This window comes from Atractosteus spatula, chromosome 17 (assembly GCF_055471065.1).
Source record: "Atractosteus spatula isolate fAtrSpa1 chromosome 17, fAtrSpa1.hap1, whole genome shotgun sequence".
NCBI classification, from domain to species: domain Eukaryota; kingdom Metazoa; phylum Chordata; class Actinopteri; order Semionotiformes; family Lepisosteidae; genus Atractosteus; species Atractosteus spatula.
The window spans coordinates 10,528,487-10,548,269 of NC_142722.1; the positions used below are offsets into that span (position 1 = coordinate 10,528,487).

The 19,783-nt window shown below is 42.1% G+C and overlaps 1 protein-coding gene across 1 annotated transcript; it reads right to left on the minus strand.

The window, feature by feature from the left end:
* Positions 1-123: 123 nt before the first annotated feature.
* rhof (ras homolog family member F) lies at positions 124-17,356 on the minus strand. The gene is made up of 5 exons (XM_088935846.1): positions 16,878-17,356; positions 11,009-11,096; positions 6,785-6,894; positions 3,773-3,907; positions 124-2,558 (listed from the first exon to the last, which is right to left on the minus strand). The coding sequence occupies exons 1-5, from the start codon at positions 17,010-17,012 to the stop codon at positions 2,391-2,393; spliced, it is 636 nt and encodes a 211-aa protein (XP_088791972.1). The 5' UTR covers positions 17,013-17,356; the 3' UTR covers positions 124-2,390.
* Positions 17,357-19,783: the final 2,427 nt, after the last annotated feature.

Genomic DNA, 19,783 nt, shown 5'->3' on the forward strand with positions numbered 1-19,783 from the left:
AGTATGTACCCTCTTAGCACTTCCAGGAATTGCAAACAACACTGCTGCCTTGAAGCCGTTAGACAGCCTTGAGCAGAAGTCCAAACACCTAGAACTGATAAAGATAACACTGGGGAGACTCAATACCAGACTCATGTTTATTATCCCGAAAACATGTACTGCCTTAACCCTCCGGTGTTATTTGTCTGTTGTGTGACACCTGGCCTGTTGTCCAAAAGGTCTCTACGTTGCTTACTTACACTTGTCAGCAAAATAAGATGTATAACATAACACAAACAAGAGGAGACCACTGGCCAATCTGGCCTATTCGGTAGCATCTATTAGGACCTTGTACTTTGTGTAGCGCTTTGAGCTCTTTGCGGCTTCAAATTTCTCTTTCAGATCACAATCTGCTTCATTTCCCACCAGATTGTAAGGTTGATCCTTCCCATTAAAACATTTCGTTGGAAAGGCTGTCACATACAGTATATGAGATGTAATAACAAGGCGGCCTGTTCATCATCGGGCTTCAAATTGTTACTTTTAATGGGGGAAAAGTGTTAACCCAGATATGGCCACATTTAGAACAAGTCTTGGAAATGGCTCAACTGCACAAATCATACCATACAGCTTTATTTCCTTTTAATGATGTACAGTATATAGGGCACCACACATATCTTGATCCTTGGTTGAAATGTCAGGAGTAAGCTGTTTTGGGATCTTTGGGTCTTGAATAAAAGAAGGGACTTTAGATTTTAAAGTTAGACCTTTAAGCATCTGGGCTAGACTAAAGTCTTACCATTCATGCAGTCTCTGACTCAGCAGACTGGTATTACTGCAGACTAAAACAGTTACAGTGATATCCACTATCTGGCTGAAAGGGTATCGAGCCACTCGGTGAGAAGGACTTGCACAGGGTGATTCAGATGAAAGAGATGGCTGATGCCAGCTCAGCTTGGCAGCACCTTGCCTTTCAACAGACGTGCCTTTGTCCGGGGTGTTGCGCAACGCAGCCTGCAGACCTGAGCTGACCAGCCCTCTCGCTGGGATCCAGCAGCTTGTCCCCTGGGTGAACCAGTGGTGTGAAAGCCCTACAGCACAGGCTGGGAGCAGAAGGCTCTGCTGCCTCAGGAGGGCAGGCCGAAACCAAAAGAACACAGACTCTGCCAAAGCTGTCTGAACAAGGGTCCTGTACGTCACCACATTGGGAACCCAAGCAGGACAGATATTCTTAAAGCACAGATTGCTTTCCTGATGGGAACTGTGACTGGTGAGGGATTGCACATTCACAGTGATCCACAAAAACATCACCCATTGCTGCATAGCATATTCAGGGGCCTCTGAAAGTATTTGGCAGCTTGAGTTTGATTTTTGTTTCTTTTTTACAATGTCTTTTTTTATTTCACGCAACCAATAACAGCTTTTCTAGCCACGCAAGAGCTCCCTGGTGCACTTTGTAGGTTCCGTCCCAGATGCTAGGTCAAAGCTGTGCGTCAGATATATCGAACGGCAGATGAAACGAAGCCAGCGCATGCCTGGAATTTCAAAAGCGAGTTTATGTGCTTGATGTTGGAAGAGCACTGAATCTTGTGCAAAATGCCTTGAATGCATTGTTTATTCAAGAGCACGAATCGGAGGAATCCAGGAACATATCGAAACCGGCTTTTATTTTTACAAGTATGGCTGCATCTGCAAAGAGGCCCTTTTGAACGAAATGAATAATGAATACTGACGTGTTTATAAGAGTTGCTGGGCTGCGTTTGTGCCTGTCTGGGTGCAAACATACCATGGGCCTTTTGAACAACAAAACGTCAATACATTAACGTGGTGCCAACTTGAACATAAGATAGATTGCAAACAATTGGACGGTATTATGCTCACAGGGCTCGTGAGTGCTAACAGGTCAATGACACAGTTCATGTGGGAAATGACAAACTTGGGAGTTTGCTGCATACCTGACCTCATTATCTTATGAGACAATCATATCTAGGTGATCGTGTCTCTTAAAACGTAGCTTGTAACTGAAACAAGTTCGAGGTCTACTTTTGCTTATTATGTTTTATATACATGTTTAAAAAGGGAAAAAGAACCTATATTGCCAAGGAAAGGTGCGATAGTAAGGCTAGCAGCTTTGGATTTCATTGTTTTGTTGCATTTCTCACCAACATGTGACATAATGTGATGGACTCACTGCCTGACACCACCCTCCCTGCATCCTGGTGTGGTAAAACATGTCATTGTCTTTGGAAAAACCTCAGGTCGTCACCTGACTGGTCATCGTGAAAAGTCCTTTTGGTCCACTTTAAATATAACACCATAATATGTGTTCTTTGTAGCCAGAAAAAAAAAAGTGCAAAGAAAAGAATATTGCAGTTCCTCTGGGCATGTAGGGCCAGTCTAGGGCCAGGACTTCACAATATCTCACACGACCTGTTTTTCTTCCGCGGGTGTCTTGCCTTCCTGATGCCAGCCAGAGCTACTCTTGTGGCTTCTTTGAAGATGTCCTCCACGTTCTCCCGGTACTTAGCCGAACACTCCAGGTACATTTCAGCGTTTATCTGGTGCCCAGTTTCCTGACCCTGCAAGCGCAAAGGAAACTCTTCTTTATTAGACTCCTGGGGAAACGTGCACGTTTTATAGAAAAAGAGGAAGCGTGCTTTTGACCTTTTCTTTTGACATCTGAAATTTGGACATCCTCTCAAAGGACATTCGGATAATCCAATTGCCTTAACTCTGAAGAAGCAGCGAGTGTTTGACAACAAGCGTTACACAATGAGAGTTTGACATCAACCGTTTCACAACGAGCGCTCGTCAAAAGCAGCTGCACCCTTGCCGCTCGCCTTATCTTGTAAGATCTCGGAAGCTAAGCAAGGTGGTGCCTCGTTAGTACAGGGCTGGGAGGCCTCTGCAGAAAACCAGGCAACTGCTGTGAGCCAGTAGGTGGCGCTCTTCCGACTAGGCCAGAATTTCCACAACAATGTCCCAGGATGGTGACTGGGGACCCTAGATGAGACCTTCACTACTTGATCATTAAAGATGCCATAAGTCACCCAAGCAGGTGCTGCACTTCAGTGGTGGGTGAAATGGATCCGCATCTATGGGTTTAGTGCTTGGGATCATTGTGGCTAAAAGTGCTATACTAATGCAAGCAATTCTCATTATTATTAACAGCACCCTGTATGGGCAGCAATGAGAAATAAATCAAACCTCGGCTTACTTAAAGATTGTATCTTCTATGCAACTGTGGTGAGTTATCAATAGATCAAGACCCTTCAACACCAAAGCAATTCTGCATGTATATGTATATAGAGATAAATCTTTGTTCTTGGGTATGTTTGTCTATAGTTAGGCCTCCTGGGTGTCTCTTGCCTGAGCACAGGCTGGGCTGTGTGATCCCAGGTTCGAGTCTGGCCCAGGTCACCGAGGTTAGGGTACGGTTAATCAGCCAGGTCCTTCTCGGCTCCCAGCCACACAGCTACCCCTGCAGCCCTCTGGGCGCTTGCAGTCCGGTGGAGCTACTGGAGGGACGATAATCTCCTCCACGCGACACCGAATCTCTGTAACACTGCTGAGAGACACTGCTAAAAGACGAAGGTGGTTTGAAGGTATACAGGACGGGACAGTCTTCCTTGAACATGGTCTTAGGGTTCATTACTGACAGCTGAGATGTGAAAAAACAGACAACTGGCCATTCCATTCTGGTGTAACAAAACAATTAGCAGTTCTAAATTTGATAGATATATATACTGAGTGTGAATATGATCTGTACAGTATACAGACAGACAGACTTTACCTGTATATAAGTTATAGGAGCCTGATCCAAAGCTCTGAGCTTCCTGGTGCGTTCTTTATCTTTCCGAAGGTCTGTTTTGCATCCAATTAGGATAATGGGAACCCCACGACAGAAGTGGTTGACCTCTGGATACCACTGAAACAGGACAAAGTTTGAAACTTATTACGGATACTCAGGGCATTTTAAGTTTTCATAAGCACCCTTCACACAATTCCCACCTCCACCCCCATCACGTTTATTTTTTACAATCTGCTGTGACTCAACTACTGTTTTCTGCTTCCTCTGTCAAAGTCTTTATCAAAGAGCTTCCACACCCACTCAGCTCTTGTCTCTCAGCTGCTGAGGTGAAAGGAAGAAATCGGTAAAGGGAGCAGTCTGGCGTCACTCTTTTTGTTGAGGATCATTACTGGGATTTAAATGAACGTAGTTAAGGTCCCTTCCAGGTGGAACATGTTAAAGGCAGTTTGCACAAATTCCATAAGCTGAACACCTGCACTTGGGGAGGACAGACCATAAGATCAGTCTGGACCATATGGATCCTAAGAGCACAAGATGTCATTGATAGAGCTTGCAGAGGTACTAAATCCCTCTTTTCTGTATCATGAAGTGGATGTTGACATCTCAAGGCATACTCATCGCAGTGCACATCTCTCAAAGCCTGACTGTGATCGAGTATAATTTCTTTTACCTGTCACTGCACTGGTGTCGTGTGGTGCGACAGACAGAACAGTGCTTGTTTCCACAGGATCTGCTCAATAGTCTGACAGCACGTCTAAAAACTGATCGGGCAGGAACCCAACATAATACAGTTTTTAGATTGTTTTCTGGAATCATTTTGAAGTGCTTGAACTCTTCATGACTTTCATTATCTGCTCACAGCAGCTGGGCAGCTCATGAAGCACCTGGCCATTTCGTGCTTGACGTGCTTGGCGTCAGTATCTGCCCATAACATTCTCACTACAGCAGTCAATTGAATGAAATTCCTATTTTTGCTTCCAAACTATTGGAAGGATCCCAAACTTAAAGCCTTTTAACATCATGGAATAGGCAAAGTGACTCATACAGACTATCTTGCAGCCAGCTTAACAATTTTAACCTTGACGGGTCTGACCAAGATGCAGCAGCTACAGTAGCTGTCGACAAAACATTCCTCTATTCCCAGCACAGGGGGCCTGGCTATGGGGTCAGCACACCCAGATTGTCTCTGCATTCCTTAGATAAAGTGACACAGAGCTGCCTGACCTTGCAAGGTAACACTGAACAGACTGTGCTACCTGGAACAGGAGGCACTTCCAGTAATCAGACACTTATTTTCACAACAATTAGCTTGAAAAAAGAAACTCCAGGCCCCAAACCCCTGGATATCTACAGTATATGAGCTTAAATGCCCACTTATGACACATAAGAAAAATTAAATGTTCACTTTGATGATAAATATTTTGCAGGGCTGAAGGCTCAGAGATTTTATGAGACGTCATAAACAGTGCCTGACAATCTGGAAGGCAGATCCGAATCATATCCTCGGCTCTCCTGTGGGTACAGTAACCAGGGATACTGTGAAGGAGGAGTAGGGGGGGATTAGCACTGGTGATGACCTCCTGAAATTCCACAGAAGGTCAAAGAAGATCTCTTCTATCTCACTATCTCACAGAAGAAAGAAGATCAGTCTTTAACATCACTTGATGTAACCCCATTGTCACAATATCGTTATGGATAACAGTTAATTGCTACTCTTACAGTAGAGACTGTGCAAACCTTTCTGAGGTTTCTGCTCTGCCTCACTGGTTTTCATTGTGTTTTTTCCTCCTCAGTGCACCACACCATTTATCTCTGTCTGGTTTGGTAGACACAGTCTGTATTTTCTCTTGCCTGGTTTTACAGACAGTCGGGGGCCTTATTTTAAATCCCTTCTATGAATTTAAACAGGCCACCATGTGCATGTGTGCATGTGAACACGACTGGGTGACCTGCGATAGGTTTCCTGCATTAAACTGATCAGCAGCATCTGTCCAGCCATTGCCCTGCCTGCAACAGCTGCTCTTCATCAACAGCAGCTTCTTGGAGGATCTTGACATGAACAGCATCTGGCAGTAAGGACAGTTGAAGGAGTCTGACGTCATAACTTCCCAGAGAAGTACAAGCATTAAATCTGTTGCTGCTGGGGTATTAATAAGGGCTGTAAATAATTGACACCTTAAGAAGGCTCCACAGCCCAAACATTGCGTTTCTTTTCTTTACCTTTCAGCATGGAATGAACCTTTACCGGTTTTCTGTGCAGCCTATGCAATGCATGCTGACGCAGCTATCTACTTATTAACATATTAAAAAGGCTGTTGACTATGTTGACACTTTGTTCTGGGTGAATGAGGATGACCTCCTTTGCTCCTGTAAACTAGTCCTGCGCTCTGGCTGGGCTGTGCTTCATCTTACTCACATTCATTCCCTATCTCGCTCCTGCGCTGGAAGACATAATGTCTTCCTTAGTGCAGCATCGAGAACAATCACAAGGTGTTAAACAATGGCGTGGCTTGAAGCGTTGAGATGGAATTAAGCCCTCTGTCTTGCATGAGGTCAGAGGCTGGGTGGGCATTTACATTGTCAGTTGGGAGAAACTGGCCTTTGTCAACCAGATACAAAAAAAACCCTGTTTAGCTCTTTCTGCCTCCCCTGCTACGCCTCTGTGTGGCTGTTGCTTTCCACCTTCTGGAGCTACGCAGGGCTCAGATGACGCACACCTCAGATGCCAGGACATGAAAAGGAGCTGAATGATTGAAGTAATCAACAGGGTATCTCAACTGTCAGTAGCAACTTTGGAAATGCATCAGTCACCTAATGCCTGGCAACCACAAAAACACAACCAACATGCAAGATTGACACAACACAAACATCTAATCTTTTAAACGTGCCATACACATAACACACTAGTGAATTGTAGGGTGGTCCCCTATCTACATACATATCTCAAAGTGTGAACAAAGAAAGATTATTAGTAGGCAAAGGTTCTCATTTTACCTTGATTAAGACATTGTCAAAGCTGGTGGGGCTAGTGACATCATAGCAGACCAGCACCAGGTTGGCATTCTGGTAGGAGAGAGGCCTCAGTCTGTCATAGTCCTCCTGGCCTGAAACACATAAGACACAGGGACTTGTAGTTGTGAGAGCAGTTTTTGAAAATGAAACCTTGTTTATTAAGAAGAACCAAAGGACTCAAAAGGCTTAAACATCTTTTGACAACATCCCCAACAGCTGGGCCAAGAATTATTGACATTTAAAAAAAAACAGAGCCATTAAAACTATTAAAATCAACAAGGAGTCAATTTTCAGGCTGGTATAGGAATGACGATATTTTTTATGAAGTATGGCCTGAAGAGACTGATTAAAGTCACATAAAATCACATAAAAGCTAAAAACCTTTAGGATTTTATCCTGCTTATTATTAATCTATTATTTATACTTGTAAATTGAGGGAAATGAGGTTCCTCCTCTCTGCAAATTTAGCAGCACACTGTACACTTCTTATTCTTCAGACATCCTAGGCCTTCCTCTCAATCGTCTTCAGAGTTCTAGACCTTTTCAGGACACTGTGGCACAAGGTCTGCATCCACCTGCTCTTCCAACTCACGAAGACGTAGATATGAGCATTCTGCACGGGCTATGGCAAAAGACAGCTAGACTGCGCTACATTTGTTATCAATGTGAAATAAGCCATGTGTTTTAGATCAGCCAAACGTCTGACACTCTGCAGAATCATAGAGTTCTCCCTAATATTCACTGTTGTCAGAAAACCGATTTTCGTCAGGCGCCAAACAGATGGGATCAGCTGCTGCTCATTGCTGACCCAGGCTGGCTCTAAACCAATAGCCCAGTGGGGGGAAATTTCTTTTCAGCTCTCCTATCAGTGTTTCATTCATCTGATTGTGTTGTCAGTACTGTTTATGTGTTTCACAAAAGCTCCATTGTGAAATAAGGTAGTAGGAAACATGCCTGGGTCCTTTGATAGAAGCAGAAACAGTTATTTTAAGTATAACACTATATTTAATAGAAGAAACCTGAATAGATGTTACTTTCCTACTGAAGGCTTAAGTAACTAGATCTATTGAAATTACTGTGAAATGCAGAAATATGGATGGTGCTAAATTGTGTTGAGGTAGAAAGCCACAACATCCTGCTCTGAACTTCCTCTTCCTGCAGTCTTTATGGTCCTGTGTAACAGTTTGGCTAAGATAAGCGCCATGAAGGGAGAGTACAACGTGTGCCCAGAAGTGTGAGTGAGTTCTCCAAATGCCACTCTGTTAAACTGCCCAGCAGTTTAAACACTTATAACAAAATAAAAAACAAAATATGCTGACAGGCTTTTGACATGTTACCGTATCAAAAGACAAAAAAGTGACTTTTTCCTGAGTTGCAGTAATGAACTAGTATTTGTGAATTTGAGAAGACCACAATCTTTGTGACCTAAAAAACTGCCACACTCTTCTAATAACAGTTCATCTTCTTTTGAGGCTATATCTCCAGGCCTGCTTTCTATGTTGCAAATTAGTACTTTACTTAGAATGTAAAGTTTACAGACCATTTTAGAAAGGCTCAGATGTCTGTAGAAATGTTAACTTCGGTGCCTCTGGTGAAGAGCATTAAACTGAAAACAACATGTACAATATGCTTTGCCACAAGTCCACTGTTCATCTGATGTGAAATTAGCATGTCTGTGTGTGAGTGATGGTAGTAGTTATAACAAGTGCAGAGTAGCAACATCTTCCTGAAATCCCTTTTTTTCCTGGAGATTCCTGCTAGACAACCTCTCTGTGGTTGTTTCTGAAATGTTCAATTAACTGTGTCACTGGTGATGCAAGTCTCACCCTTCCTTCAGACCAGCTGAACAGGTCAGACGTTTTGAGTCTGCTGCTGAGACAGAAATGTTGCTGTTTTTCTCTGTGAGCAGTTGAAACCTTGGAGGGAGTCTCCCTGCCTTAGATTAAAGTCTGAGCCTTCCCAATTTAACATATTTAATTTAACATTTAACAGTTAACAAGGACTCAAGTTGACATTGAATGACATTGAATGAGATAGAAGAGGTGAAAATCAGCTTCCTCAACTGTTTCCTTATTTTCTCAACTTCAACACCTGCCCTGAGGAATTTAGGGGAGCACTGGTTAGGGTTGTAGTGGCATAAAGAGAAGGCCGTGGGTTCAAATCCCAGGTGATCCACAACGACTGTACATTTGAGCAACATACTTGAATTGCTCCAGTAAAACACTCCGCTGTATACGTGGGTACATCACTTCAGATAATGTGTCAACCCAAAATACTAATAAAGAAAATGAAAAATGAAAAACAGCAAGTTACAAAATACCCAAGTTTTATTTCTTGTTCAAGTGATGAAACATCTAACACACATCTGTATGTCTTTATAAATGCGAATGAAAACAAAACCTATAAACTGAGAGCAAAAATGTCAAAGGTCCATCAGCAGATATAATATGAACTAATGTCATATTTTCAGGTGCCTGTAAACTTTGGAAAGGTGATCTTTGTACAGCCTTTGCAGGAGGCGACAGCGATAATCATTGCGGTTCTGCTGCTTCGGCGGATGTGCGTCTGCGCCACATCCTGCCAGCGATGTTTTGCCACTATTGTCATCTGCTGCAATACCGCAGAGAGTCAAAGTGCTCAGAAGCTACATTCATTTCTCTGCTCTGAATCTAGACACTTCAGACCCAAGAGTACTGAAATGAAAACAAGTTATTAACTGGATTTGAAATAAGGGCGTGTGGTAAATACCTGCACCCCTTTTGCACCCTGACATATCTTTGTTTAAACCACAAATTGGTCAAGGTGCAGCATCCAAACCTGGGAAGCGTTTGAAAGGAACAGTTAGTCAAATTCCTCAACCATGCGATGAAGCCCCAAGTACTCATGAGATCCGAGAGGGAAAATAGCAAAGAACAGTAGTTTGTATGAACACAGGATGATCAGTTTTGCAAACAGTCCTCATGCTGGGTAAAGTTCTGTTGAGGTGTTTTGTGGTAAACAGAAAGTTTGAAAAATGGTGTGAGCATGCATGACTACAGAGAAAACATAATGAATGAAAAGTACCTCATAGGGCAGAAAGCTATCATATCAGTTTACTACTGTACAGTATGTCCTTCCATTATCATAAAAGTTTAAAGTGAATTTTTAGGGCCTGTGTGCACAGTGTATTATCACTGTTATAATGACTGGTGATATACCTAGACCTTAATATAAGCATTATTACCAAAAAGAGATGAGAGGGCATAGAAAGCAACCCTAATTTAATGATGTACAGATGTGTCAAGAATTGACAAAATTGGAAAACTGAAACACCACCAGGGTAAATAATGAGAACATGATGCATTCTTCAGTAAGACAGTCTTAGCACAGCACTGGTTTTGTGGATATCACTCAGGACCATGTTCACCAGACACAACATACTGTTGGCACAGGCAAACATCTTGCACTGCATAGTATAGTACGACGTGCTGGTGCCACCATAATTGGATAGAACATAATGTTTCAAAAAATGAAGCCTTGATCATGACTGTTGCCAAAACAGTATTGGCAACAACCATGATCAAAGTGAAGAAATGTGTCATTGACGCAGAAACCACTGAACGACACAGACGAAACCCCCTGCCACCACAGCAGATACTCCAAAAACTGAAGCCACTTGGCTGAGGGGTTTATTTCAACAAAGAATTAGAGGAGTTGAATAAATTCACCTGATGCGTGATACAGATTGGACAGCAAGCACTGCAGCAAGCAGCAAAATCTCATTGAAAACCATCTAATGAGCTTGACTAAAAACAAGATCTTTGGCTCTGCTAATTTGTACTGCTTGATAAATAATAAAAATTGTTACACTCAACATATACTGTAGCATTTTTGAGAGTAAGATTTATAAAGATAGCTGATATGTAGCTGATTGTGGTAGTTAAAATTAATTAATTGTTGTCTACTACCACACTTTATTTGGTTTATAATTAGAAATCTTTCGGATCTGGTTACTTAAGTAGTAAGGAAATAGAGTGCTTGTATGTGTGGGGTTTCTCTTGTATGCGTATGCCTCAGACCTCACCCATACTTTTATTTTCTGCTTTTGCATTCCTTAGACTGAGACAGGAAGCTCTACTTCAATGAAACAATGCTTCTGCAACACAGAACACATGTCCTGAACAAACAATCACGGCTTTAAAAAAAAGGCTGAAAAAAATCCCTTACCTGCTGTGTCATACAGGTTCAGATTAATTTCCTTGCTTCCGAATCTAATAGTTGTGACATACTTCTCAAACACAGAAGGGGCGTATTTCTGTTAAAACCAAAAACAAAGAACAGTGGATGAAAAGAAAGAAAGTGTACAAGTACGAAATGAGCCTATGTCTGGACTCTGTTCACTAAGGAGTGCCCTTGATTTCCTAATTGTTTGAATGTTCTTGGTGTGGTGGAGAACCAATGTTAATCAGTAAGACATGTAAAAAATTCTCAGCAATGACGTGGGATTTAACAGCCATGACATGTATTTACCAGTAGCTGAGAGATCCCACGCAGGGACTATAGACGCTACAGAGATAAAAACAGTTTGTTACCCTGAAAAGGTGTGTGTGAGGGGGGAAGGGGTCGGGTTTGTGGACCTTACTTTTGCTACAAAACAGGAACGACAGGTTCCCTTCTCTTCAAGATTTGTATTTTTATGGAAGCTCTGTGCACTCAATAAATTGCAAATGAAGAATTCAAGGTAGAATCTGTAATACGGTAGTTTCTGAAAACCTGGCTGCACTTGCAAAGCTGCCTATTACCTAGCGCTGCTGTAGTGTGGGCTATAGCTTCCTTATTGATTCTGTGTCTGTGTCAGGTCTGGTTGAGTTCCATTGCTTGGTGAAAATCTCATCGCTTTAAAACAAACCTTAACTTTCATTAACTTTTTTATCCTGGCATTTCACTTTTTCTTTTGACTTTTTTTAACAACTAACAGAAAAAATGAACTTATCATCATACATCATGCCTTTGAACAGTTCTTCAAACATGTTTTAAATGAAAAACACACATAGGAAAAACGTATAGGAAGAATGCTTTTACACCATTTTACAATTATTTCCAGGAAAGTGGGATCTTCATTTGCCTTTCAGCAAAAACCACCCAGAGGTCAAGAAAATGTCCTTCAATCTCCAAATGCATGCAGGAATGTATGTAGTAATTAACCAAGGCAGCAGTCTATCACACTCTCATGTAATGTAATATATTTTTTTTTTCCTACCTGTGCAAAAAAAGCCCCACCAAAACCAAAATAATAAAATATCTCATTTCCCCAACTGATTTGAGTTATGAATCCTAAAATATTCTTTCAGCTTTGCAACAGACTCATTTATTGTACTTGCTTATGTCTAGTGAAAGAGTACAAGTGTGACCTTGTGTGTCTGTGCTAAACAAAAATACCTTCTGAGAACATTCTACTGCACATACAGCTGCTGGGGTTGCTCGGGAAAAAACCCCAGGAACGTTTTGTCTTGTGGTGCAAATTTCTGACATAAGCATGAAAAGGCAAATCAGACAAACTGCAGCTGTGAGTGTGGGTTCGTTAACTTTTTCAACTACTTTTGCCAGCACTGTGCAAATGAAGTGACATCACCGCTCGTGAGGGTGATTGTTAACATTTACTCAGGGGAGCAGCTTTTGCTGTGGTTGATGTACCTCTGAAACGGAGACGCCATGAAACAGCTACTCTTTCCCATTGTAAATGTAGTGCAGTGTGAGGACAGGGAATGACCAACCCAGCTGCTGGTAGCTCTGGAGGTCTGCAGCTCTGTCTGGACTGGCAAAGACTCTGTGAATCACTGGTAATTGGTTTGTAGGTTGATAATTTAAAAACCACACTCACATGGGGAACAGAAACTCCATGCAAAATTTCTTTCTTTCTTTTTAGTACATGAATTCTAACTCAGGAGAACTGTGAGTCGTTCCCCTTAATACCAGGTGCACTGATTAAAAAAAAACCAAGATGACCAAATTATCTGAGCCACCTTTACCACAAAAGGGATAGATTTATTCTTCAGTATTTGGCATCCATTACACATCCAGAGACAGCTGCTATTTTGATGTTTTTAAAATCTTACGTCCAGGCTTGTTGTCTGACTCTGTAGCTGTGAATAATTATATTCAAGAGTAGAATTGTATATACACCAATACACCAATATGAAGCATTAAAATTAAGACCATATATATTACAAAATAGCATTTTGATTGTACTTAACCTGAGATTTTATGTAACAGATTTCTGTTACATAAATATTTATACAGCATTTGCATGGGCATCTCTAAGCTACACTGCTTCATCTATCATGTTTTCTTCAGTACAGTACCTCCCACATTCCAAGCAGCTTGTGAAAAAATTTCAAACCAGGAGAACTACCACCGGCCTGTACTCTAAAGCCAATAGGTAAGAATTATTCAATTTGCCTAATAAAACATCACTATCTTATCTACTTCTACTACTATTATTTACAATTTCCTTCTGGAAATTCAGCCTTTTGACAAGCATTCTGAATAAAACTGCTTTTAACACATCATTATAAATGCTGTGAAAGGTGAATGTGATTCATCAAAATCTTTTAGTGTTCTATAAATAATATGAACCACGTATCAGGACTTTGTTCACAATGTAAATATCAAGATAGAGACTGTTGTAACATTTTTAAAGAAGTGTGCAATTTTGGAGCTTATCATGGTGACGTAGTCTGAATAAACAAACATACACATTACCGCCTAACAACAGAATTTACACCTACAGTATGTTCACAGAGCTATCAGTGTACTCAAAATAGATGTAAGAATTTGTTACACCCTAATAAGGGATATTGTGTTAAATCATTTAGTGCAACAGTAGTCACAATAATGACTACTATGGTGTAAAAGCAGTCAGTTAGTGGCATAAGCGCTCAATATTTAATTAACACATTTTTCTACATGTTTATACTTATTGCTACAAACTACATAGCAATACAGTGACTGTAAAACCAAACAATTTACATGCCTAAATTGGGCTGTTAAATCTCATCCTTTTTGTCATTATCTGTAAGTGTAATTTTCATGGATAGGTTCTGCTTTTGTGCACATAATGGAGAATTACCTTGTGTTTACCAAGTTTACCATGATCAATTTGCAAGGTACATGGATTTACCGTGCACATACAATGCTTTTACTTTGTTTTACCAGGAATTCCCACAGTATTTTACTATGACTATCATAGATTCCACAGTGATTCCACAAGCTTCACTAACGTGTTCCTACCATGGCACACCTGGGCAAACCTTTATAAAGATTGGGACAGAGCAGTGTTCAACAACCAAAGAAAGCACACATAGCACATCATAGAAAAAGGACCAAAGTCAGGTCTAATAGAATTCATCTGATATATTTAACCAGAGTTATCAGTTTTCAATTTGAAACATGACCCACCAGCCAGAAAGAAGTTTGAATATTTGTTGAAGACGTTTAAGTAGCTCATGCATGAAGCAGGCTCCACAGCCTCCTCTCTTTTCCTTTCAGCATGGATTAAACCTTTACCTGTTCCACTGCATACTTATTATTGGGCATGACTCCCAATCCCGCATCGATCATGCACACACCTGATCCACCTCCGGACAGACCGCTGTGGGATGTTCCTCTCCTCTTCCTGTTCAGCCACAGCCAGCTGGCCAATGATGGCAAGGGTGTGGCTGGCTCCTGTTGATAGCCCTGGCAAGGGGCTCACACAGATTTTCAACCGCACTCAGCTTATGAGAACAGGCCGGCCATCACAAGACTGAGACATTGTTTTCTAGACGTCGTGCCATTCTAACCCTAGCGCTATGTGGCCTTGCATTGTCCTACTGAAAGAGAGTCTGTTCTGGTTGGGCTTATAGAAATGGAAAAATTGTTGGCTCGAGTTTTTTGTCAACATATCACTGGGCAGCAAGTTTGACCTCAATCTGCAACAAAAGGCTTATTATCTGAAAGTCTTCCCGACATCATCATCTTTCCATTTTTTTGTAATGGCTGGTTTAACACAACAACACAACAGTGAACACAACGCTGACCACATGTTGTCCCCACGTGGTCTTCTGTGAAGTTTGTCGAACACAAAACAGATGGCATTCGTGAAAAAGACACCGTGCCACTCCCCCTGCAACTAGCCTAGATATTCTCTGGCTCATAGAAGGTGTCGATTTCATCATTCACTTGTGAATGTGTTCCTCCTTAACAGCTTCCGAGCATGCAGGTCTTCACCAGATGAAAACATACAGTTAATTAATAATAATTGCTTACACGTATATAGCGCTTTTCTGGACACTCCACCACCACCAATGTGCATAGATGTGCATCCACAGTTATTCTGCTGATGTGCAGGTTATTTCTTCCTGAAGCCTCTTGTGTGAGAACAATTCCCTAGATGGATCAGATAGATGAGAAGGCCCAGGGCTGGCATGGTGAGCCTTCTGTTTTCCGGTACGTGGCCTTCCTGGTTTCTCTGAAGAGGTTCGCCAATTGCTGAAGCACATCCTATTCTCTGTGCAATGTATCTCACAGACAGGCTGCCTTCTTTCATACTGATAGAAATCAGATGATTATCATTACTCGAGTCAAGGGCGGTTCTTGTGTTCACACCATTTCGAGAAACTATTTATACAGATTCTTACAAAAATTAATTTGGGTAATTTTTACTCAGGTTTTCTGGCACCCTCCAGTTTCTCTTCATATCGTATAAATCTTTTGCCTAGTATTTTGTAATCCCTAGACACAATACTATCCAAACGACAAACAGCCGTACTGGTGCATTTTTCTCTGAGTATCAGTAGATGTGAAAGCGAATGCAAAGTCTACACCCCTCTGCTAGTGAAACCTCTCACACATGGGGCAAGCTGTCTGGCTGTTCTCTCACTCCCTGCACTCTATCATTTCTGGTCTTCAGGGCGATAGTGTGTGGTCTTTATTCCACAAAGTAATCAAATCTAGCTTGTTAGAACATTCTAAGAAAAACAGAAGACACGTTAACCTATACCAACTGGCTTTGTTACAGTATATACCAAGTCGCCCATTTTGTGTGATCAACTGTATTATAAATGAGAGGAGAATGAAAGGGACCAAAATCACTACCTAAAGACAGTGATAAATCTGGCAGGCCATCTGTTTATTTCACTTTTTGCTGTCTTGTGGGAGAGTCTGAAGTGTGAAGAATTGATATTAGTTGAATCTCATAGCCACATTTGTGACACCCAGTTATGTGGGCCGTAAAGACGGACTTCTTTCCTGAATTCATATGCCACAGGGAAAAAATGTGGATATTCTGGGTTACTGTAGAACAACAGAGATTGCTGGACTTCAAGAGGGGCGAAGGTGTAACAATACTAGACAGGCATCAGACGCTTCACTCTAGTGGTGTCTGATACAAATAGAATCAACCCTGTTTTAAACTGCTCACTTCTCTTTCTCATTCCTGGTGTTTTGGTAGACAGGTGTAACAAAACATCAGGAAACAGACAAAAAAACATGACCAGCATTACCTCTATTCAGCTGGAGAGTAAACATCTTTGACCTACACAATTCACCCATTGCCAGAAATGCTCACTCAACAAACCAGGTGAAAAGCACAAGCATGCAGTTTCATTGTATTGTTCTACACTTCTAATGAACATACAGCAGACCGGGGATGTTCACTCTTAGTCCTGGGGGTTTAGCAGAACACTTAGTTTTATAGGCAACTCGTCATCCTCAATGAGTACAGACCTAGAAAGTGCTATACTCCAATTAATAAACAATTGATAGAAAGAAGCCATTGAAGTGTGGAATACATCACATAAGACACCGCGACCCTCCAGGACCAGTAGTGAGCAGTACAGGGCTGTACTTTTGTTACCACCCTGCATTGGCAATTCTCCTGCCTGCTTAAAAATGGAAATATCAGGTGTCTGAGCAGGAGGGCAGACCATAAAGATGACCAATTAGACAAGAAGAAAGTCGGATGACTCTTCAAGTCTAAATGAGAGTTTTAGTCAGGAGCAGTCTAGTTAGGACAATGAAAACCGTGGACAAGGGCAAGTTCCCGTTTCTGCCTTACCTCTGGGAAGTCTCCCTTAGCATACACCATCAGCAAGGACGTCTTCCCACACCCTCCATCCCCCACGATCACAACTTTGAGCTCCTCGCGGCCTTTGCTTGTGCCATTGCTCTTTGCTGTCCCATTCTGGGTCATTTTGGTGTTCCGTTAATCCAGTCCCAGCAGCACAGATGGAGCCCAGGAGTCTATGGTCCGTTACCGTCTGTGAATTTCGGGTAGCCCGTTCATTTAATGCCTCTCACATGGAGATGAGAGCTGAAGAAAGGCTTTTCTTTGGAAGAAGGGAAATACACAGAAACACACAGATGGCACAAAGGCATCCAGGTAAATTTGTCATAATCGTGGTTTCTTCTCCTGTGTAGTCTGGAAGACCAATGTCGCAGCTCTGGAGTGTGGTTGCCCTACCCAGCTCTGACAGGAACCTGTAGCGTCTTGCAACACGCCTTCCTCACTCTGCTGATAACCAGCGCTCTCTGCACTGCAGGGGGAGAACACCAGTCCTCTCGCTAGCCTGCAGGAGGACAGTTCTGTATTTGCATACTGCTGACAAGCTCTGAAAGCTTCCTCCCTCCTGGTGTGGGAAACTAGGGTTGATACCTGACGCGGAATGAACTCCGACTGGATTCGGGCCGAGCCCAGATCACACAGAACGCCCACTAGCTCTTTCAATAGTGTCAGCCCAGCTCGTGTGCTGCAATAATGGTTACACTGGTACATGACACATACTTCAGGGAATCAAAAACAGTTTTCTGAGAAATAATATGTGCCAGAGACGTTCTAGTTTTTACTGGGAATCAGAATTTCAGAGAACAATGATTGAACACAGTTCGGCTCCTGTTGATGTAATTTATTTATTAATACAAAAACTAAATGACACAGCATGAACCAAAATATACAGGCACTTAGAAAATACATGTTGCTTTGAGAATGTAAATATGGTATTTCCTATAATACACAGTGTGAAGCTGTTGGACAATTTCATTTACAACCACTACCCAAGCAGGTGAGGTTATATCAGGGCAAAAAAAATCTTCAAAATGTGAACTACCCAGTTTTGCTAGATTTAGTAATAAGATAACCTAACAGCACAGGCGGCTCCCTTTTCTTTATTACTGTTTCCACCTTTAAGTATAGCTGGAAGAACTGTATGGAAAACTCCAGCAAAACGTGAGTTGTTTATTATTACAGAGGGGAAAAAAAAAGAAAACGTTTCTCAGGCATGGGATGAGCACTTTTGGGGACAATTTTTTCTCCAAATTTGCTAGGCAGGGAGGGGCAGCCCCTGATATTGTTATGCTCTATTAATACACGCCAGGATCAACATACTTCTCATGACACCAGTCCAAAGCGAACGGTTGAGAGGGCAGAATTTTTCCTTTTTGCAAGTCTTATTCTCACAACTACCAACAATCTTTTAACATGAATGCCAGACTGTAACTGGGGTGCACTTTGGACCATTGGACTGCGTTTATACGAGATACTCAAGTGAGATGTGATAATTGCGATCGTTCCCTGCCAAGGTACAGACTTTGCTTTACACTTCACGTTGGCAACGCTCAGAGCGCCTGTAACCTCGTTTCCGTAAAGCGCCTTAACTAAAGCTCCGCGTATGAAGTCCAGGTCAGTCCTGCCATGCCACCTAGAGGAATGAGACCAGAAAGAAACCTCACGGATTGACGTCAGTGGAAACCTTCGGCTCTCAGTTCACGTATCGGTAGCCAACGTTTTCTAGGACGCTCCTTTATAAGGAACGAAACAGCTGGGAAGTTACTTTCAACGGCACAAACGCAGCACTAACGAATGAGACCGGTCCGGTTCCCCTACGACGTTGTAGGGGGGCTGAGTGACGACACCTATATATCTATATCTCGGGAAAGAAAGAAGCTGGGAAGTTACTTTCAACGGCACAAACGTAACACTAACGAATGAGGTGGGTTTCATCGTTTGTGCTGTCTGTAGGGGGGGCAACTTCACGGAGCTCATTTATACACAAGCGTTCACATGAGGTGCACTACAGCTCCATGTAGCTGTAAGACCGTACAGCTGGGAGCACCGTCCCCTGGATTTCCATCAGATCTCCACTGAAGACACGGTCGCTTAAGTGACTTCCTGCTGCACAGCACCAGATGCACGTGTTTCTGAGGGATTCGGCCACATTTGGGATCTGCGGGGCAGTGACCTCCCGAGTGCGGAGCTCTGCCGTTTCCAGGTTGTCGCCCAGCTGGGAGCGATTTTATTTTCCATTACACGACCAGAGAAGAGAAAAGAAAACTAAGAATTCAAACAAACATATTTTTCATCAGCGCACACAGTGGTAGGCGGCAAACACATTTTACAGTTCATCACTGCCCAGGATTTTAGCTGTGGATGGAAATCAGGAGTTCACAGACCCGCTGTGTTTCTTCCAGTCCCGGGTGCAGACGGAGCGTTAATCTTGTTCTGGTTGTGGCTGTGTCCCTGCCAAGTCTCCCAGTTTCTCACCAGGAAATTTCCAGAGCAGCCAAGACATTAGGACTGACATTTTCTGATGCTCAAAATACCCGTACCTTCAAATCAAACTGAAACCTTGTCTGTTTGTAAATGAGTTTGCCTTGTGTTGCAATACAGACTGCCATCTTGAGTGCTGGTACATGAAGTACAATAGCTGCCTCTTCCTGCAGGATTTTTTTTTTAATATTGCAACTGCAGCGATAACCATGTAATAGTCTACTGCCGCAGGAAAGGTCATAAATCTGTTCTGATAAAGAGTTTCCCTTAATAAGGCACAATTACTGAATAATGTATGTTTATATCGAGTTGTTGGATTCCCCTGTTTATATTTTTCAGTCTACTTAACATATTAGAGAATGTTATAAAGGGAGGAAACTACATGGACTAAAAAAAATCGAAGATTCACACACAAAACA

Coding starts and splice junctions, on each gene's coding strand:
- rhof (XM_088935846.1), bottom strand. CDS start 17,012: ATGACCCAGAATGGGACAGCAAAGAGCAATGGCACAAGCAAAGGCCGC. Junction 6,895..11,008: donor GAACCTGTATGACACAGCAG/GTAAGGGATTTT, acceptor TATGTGTTTCAG/GCCAGGAGGACTATGACAGA. Junction 3,908..6,784: donor TTGACAATGTCTTAATCAAG/GTAAAATGAGAA, acceptor GTCCTGTTTCAG/TGGTATCCAGAGGTCAACCA.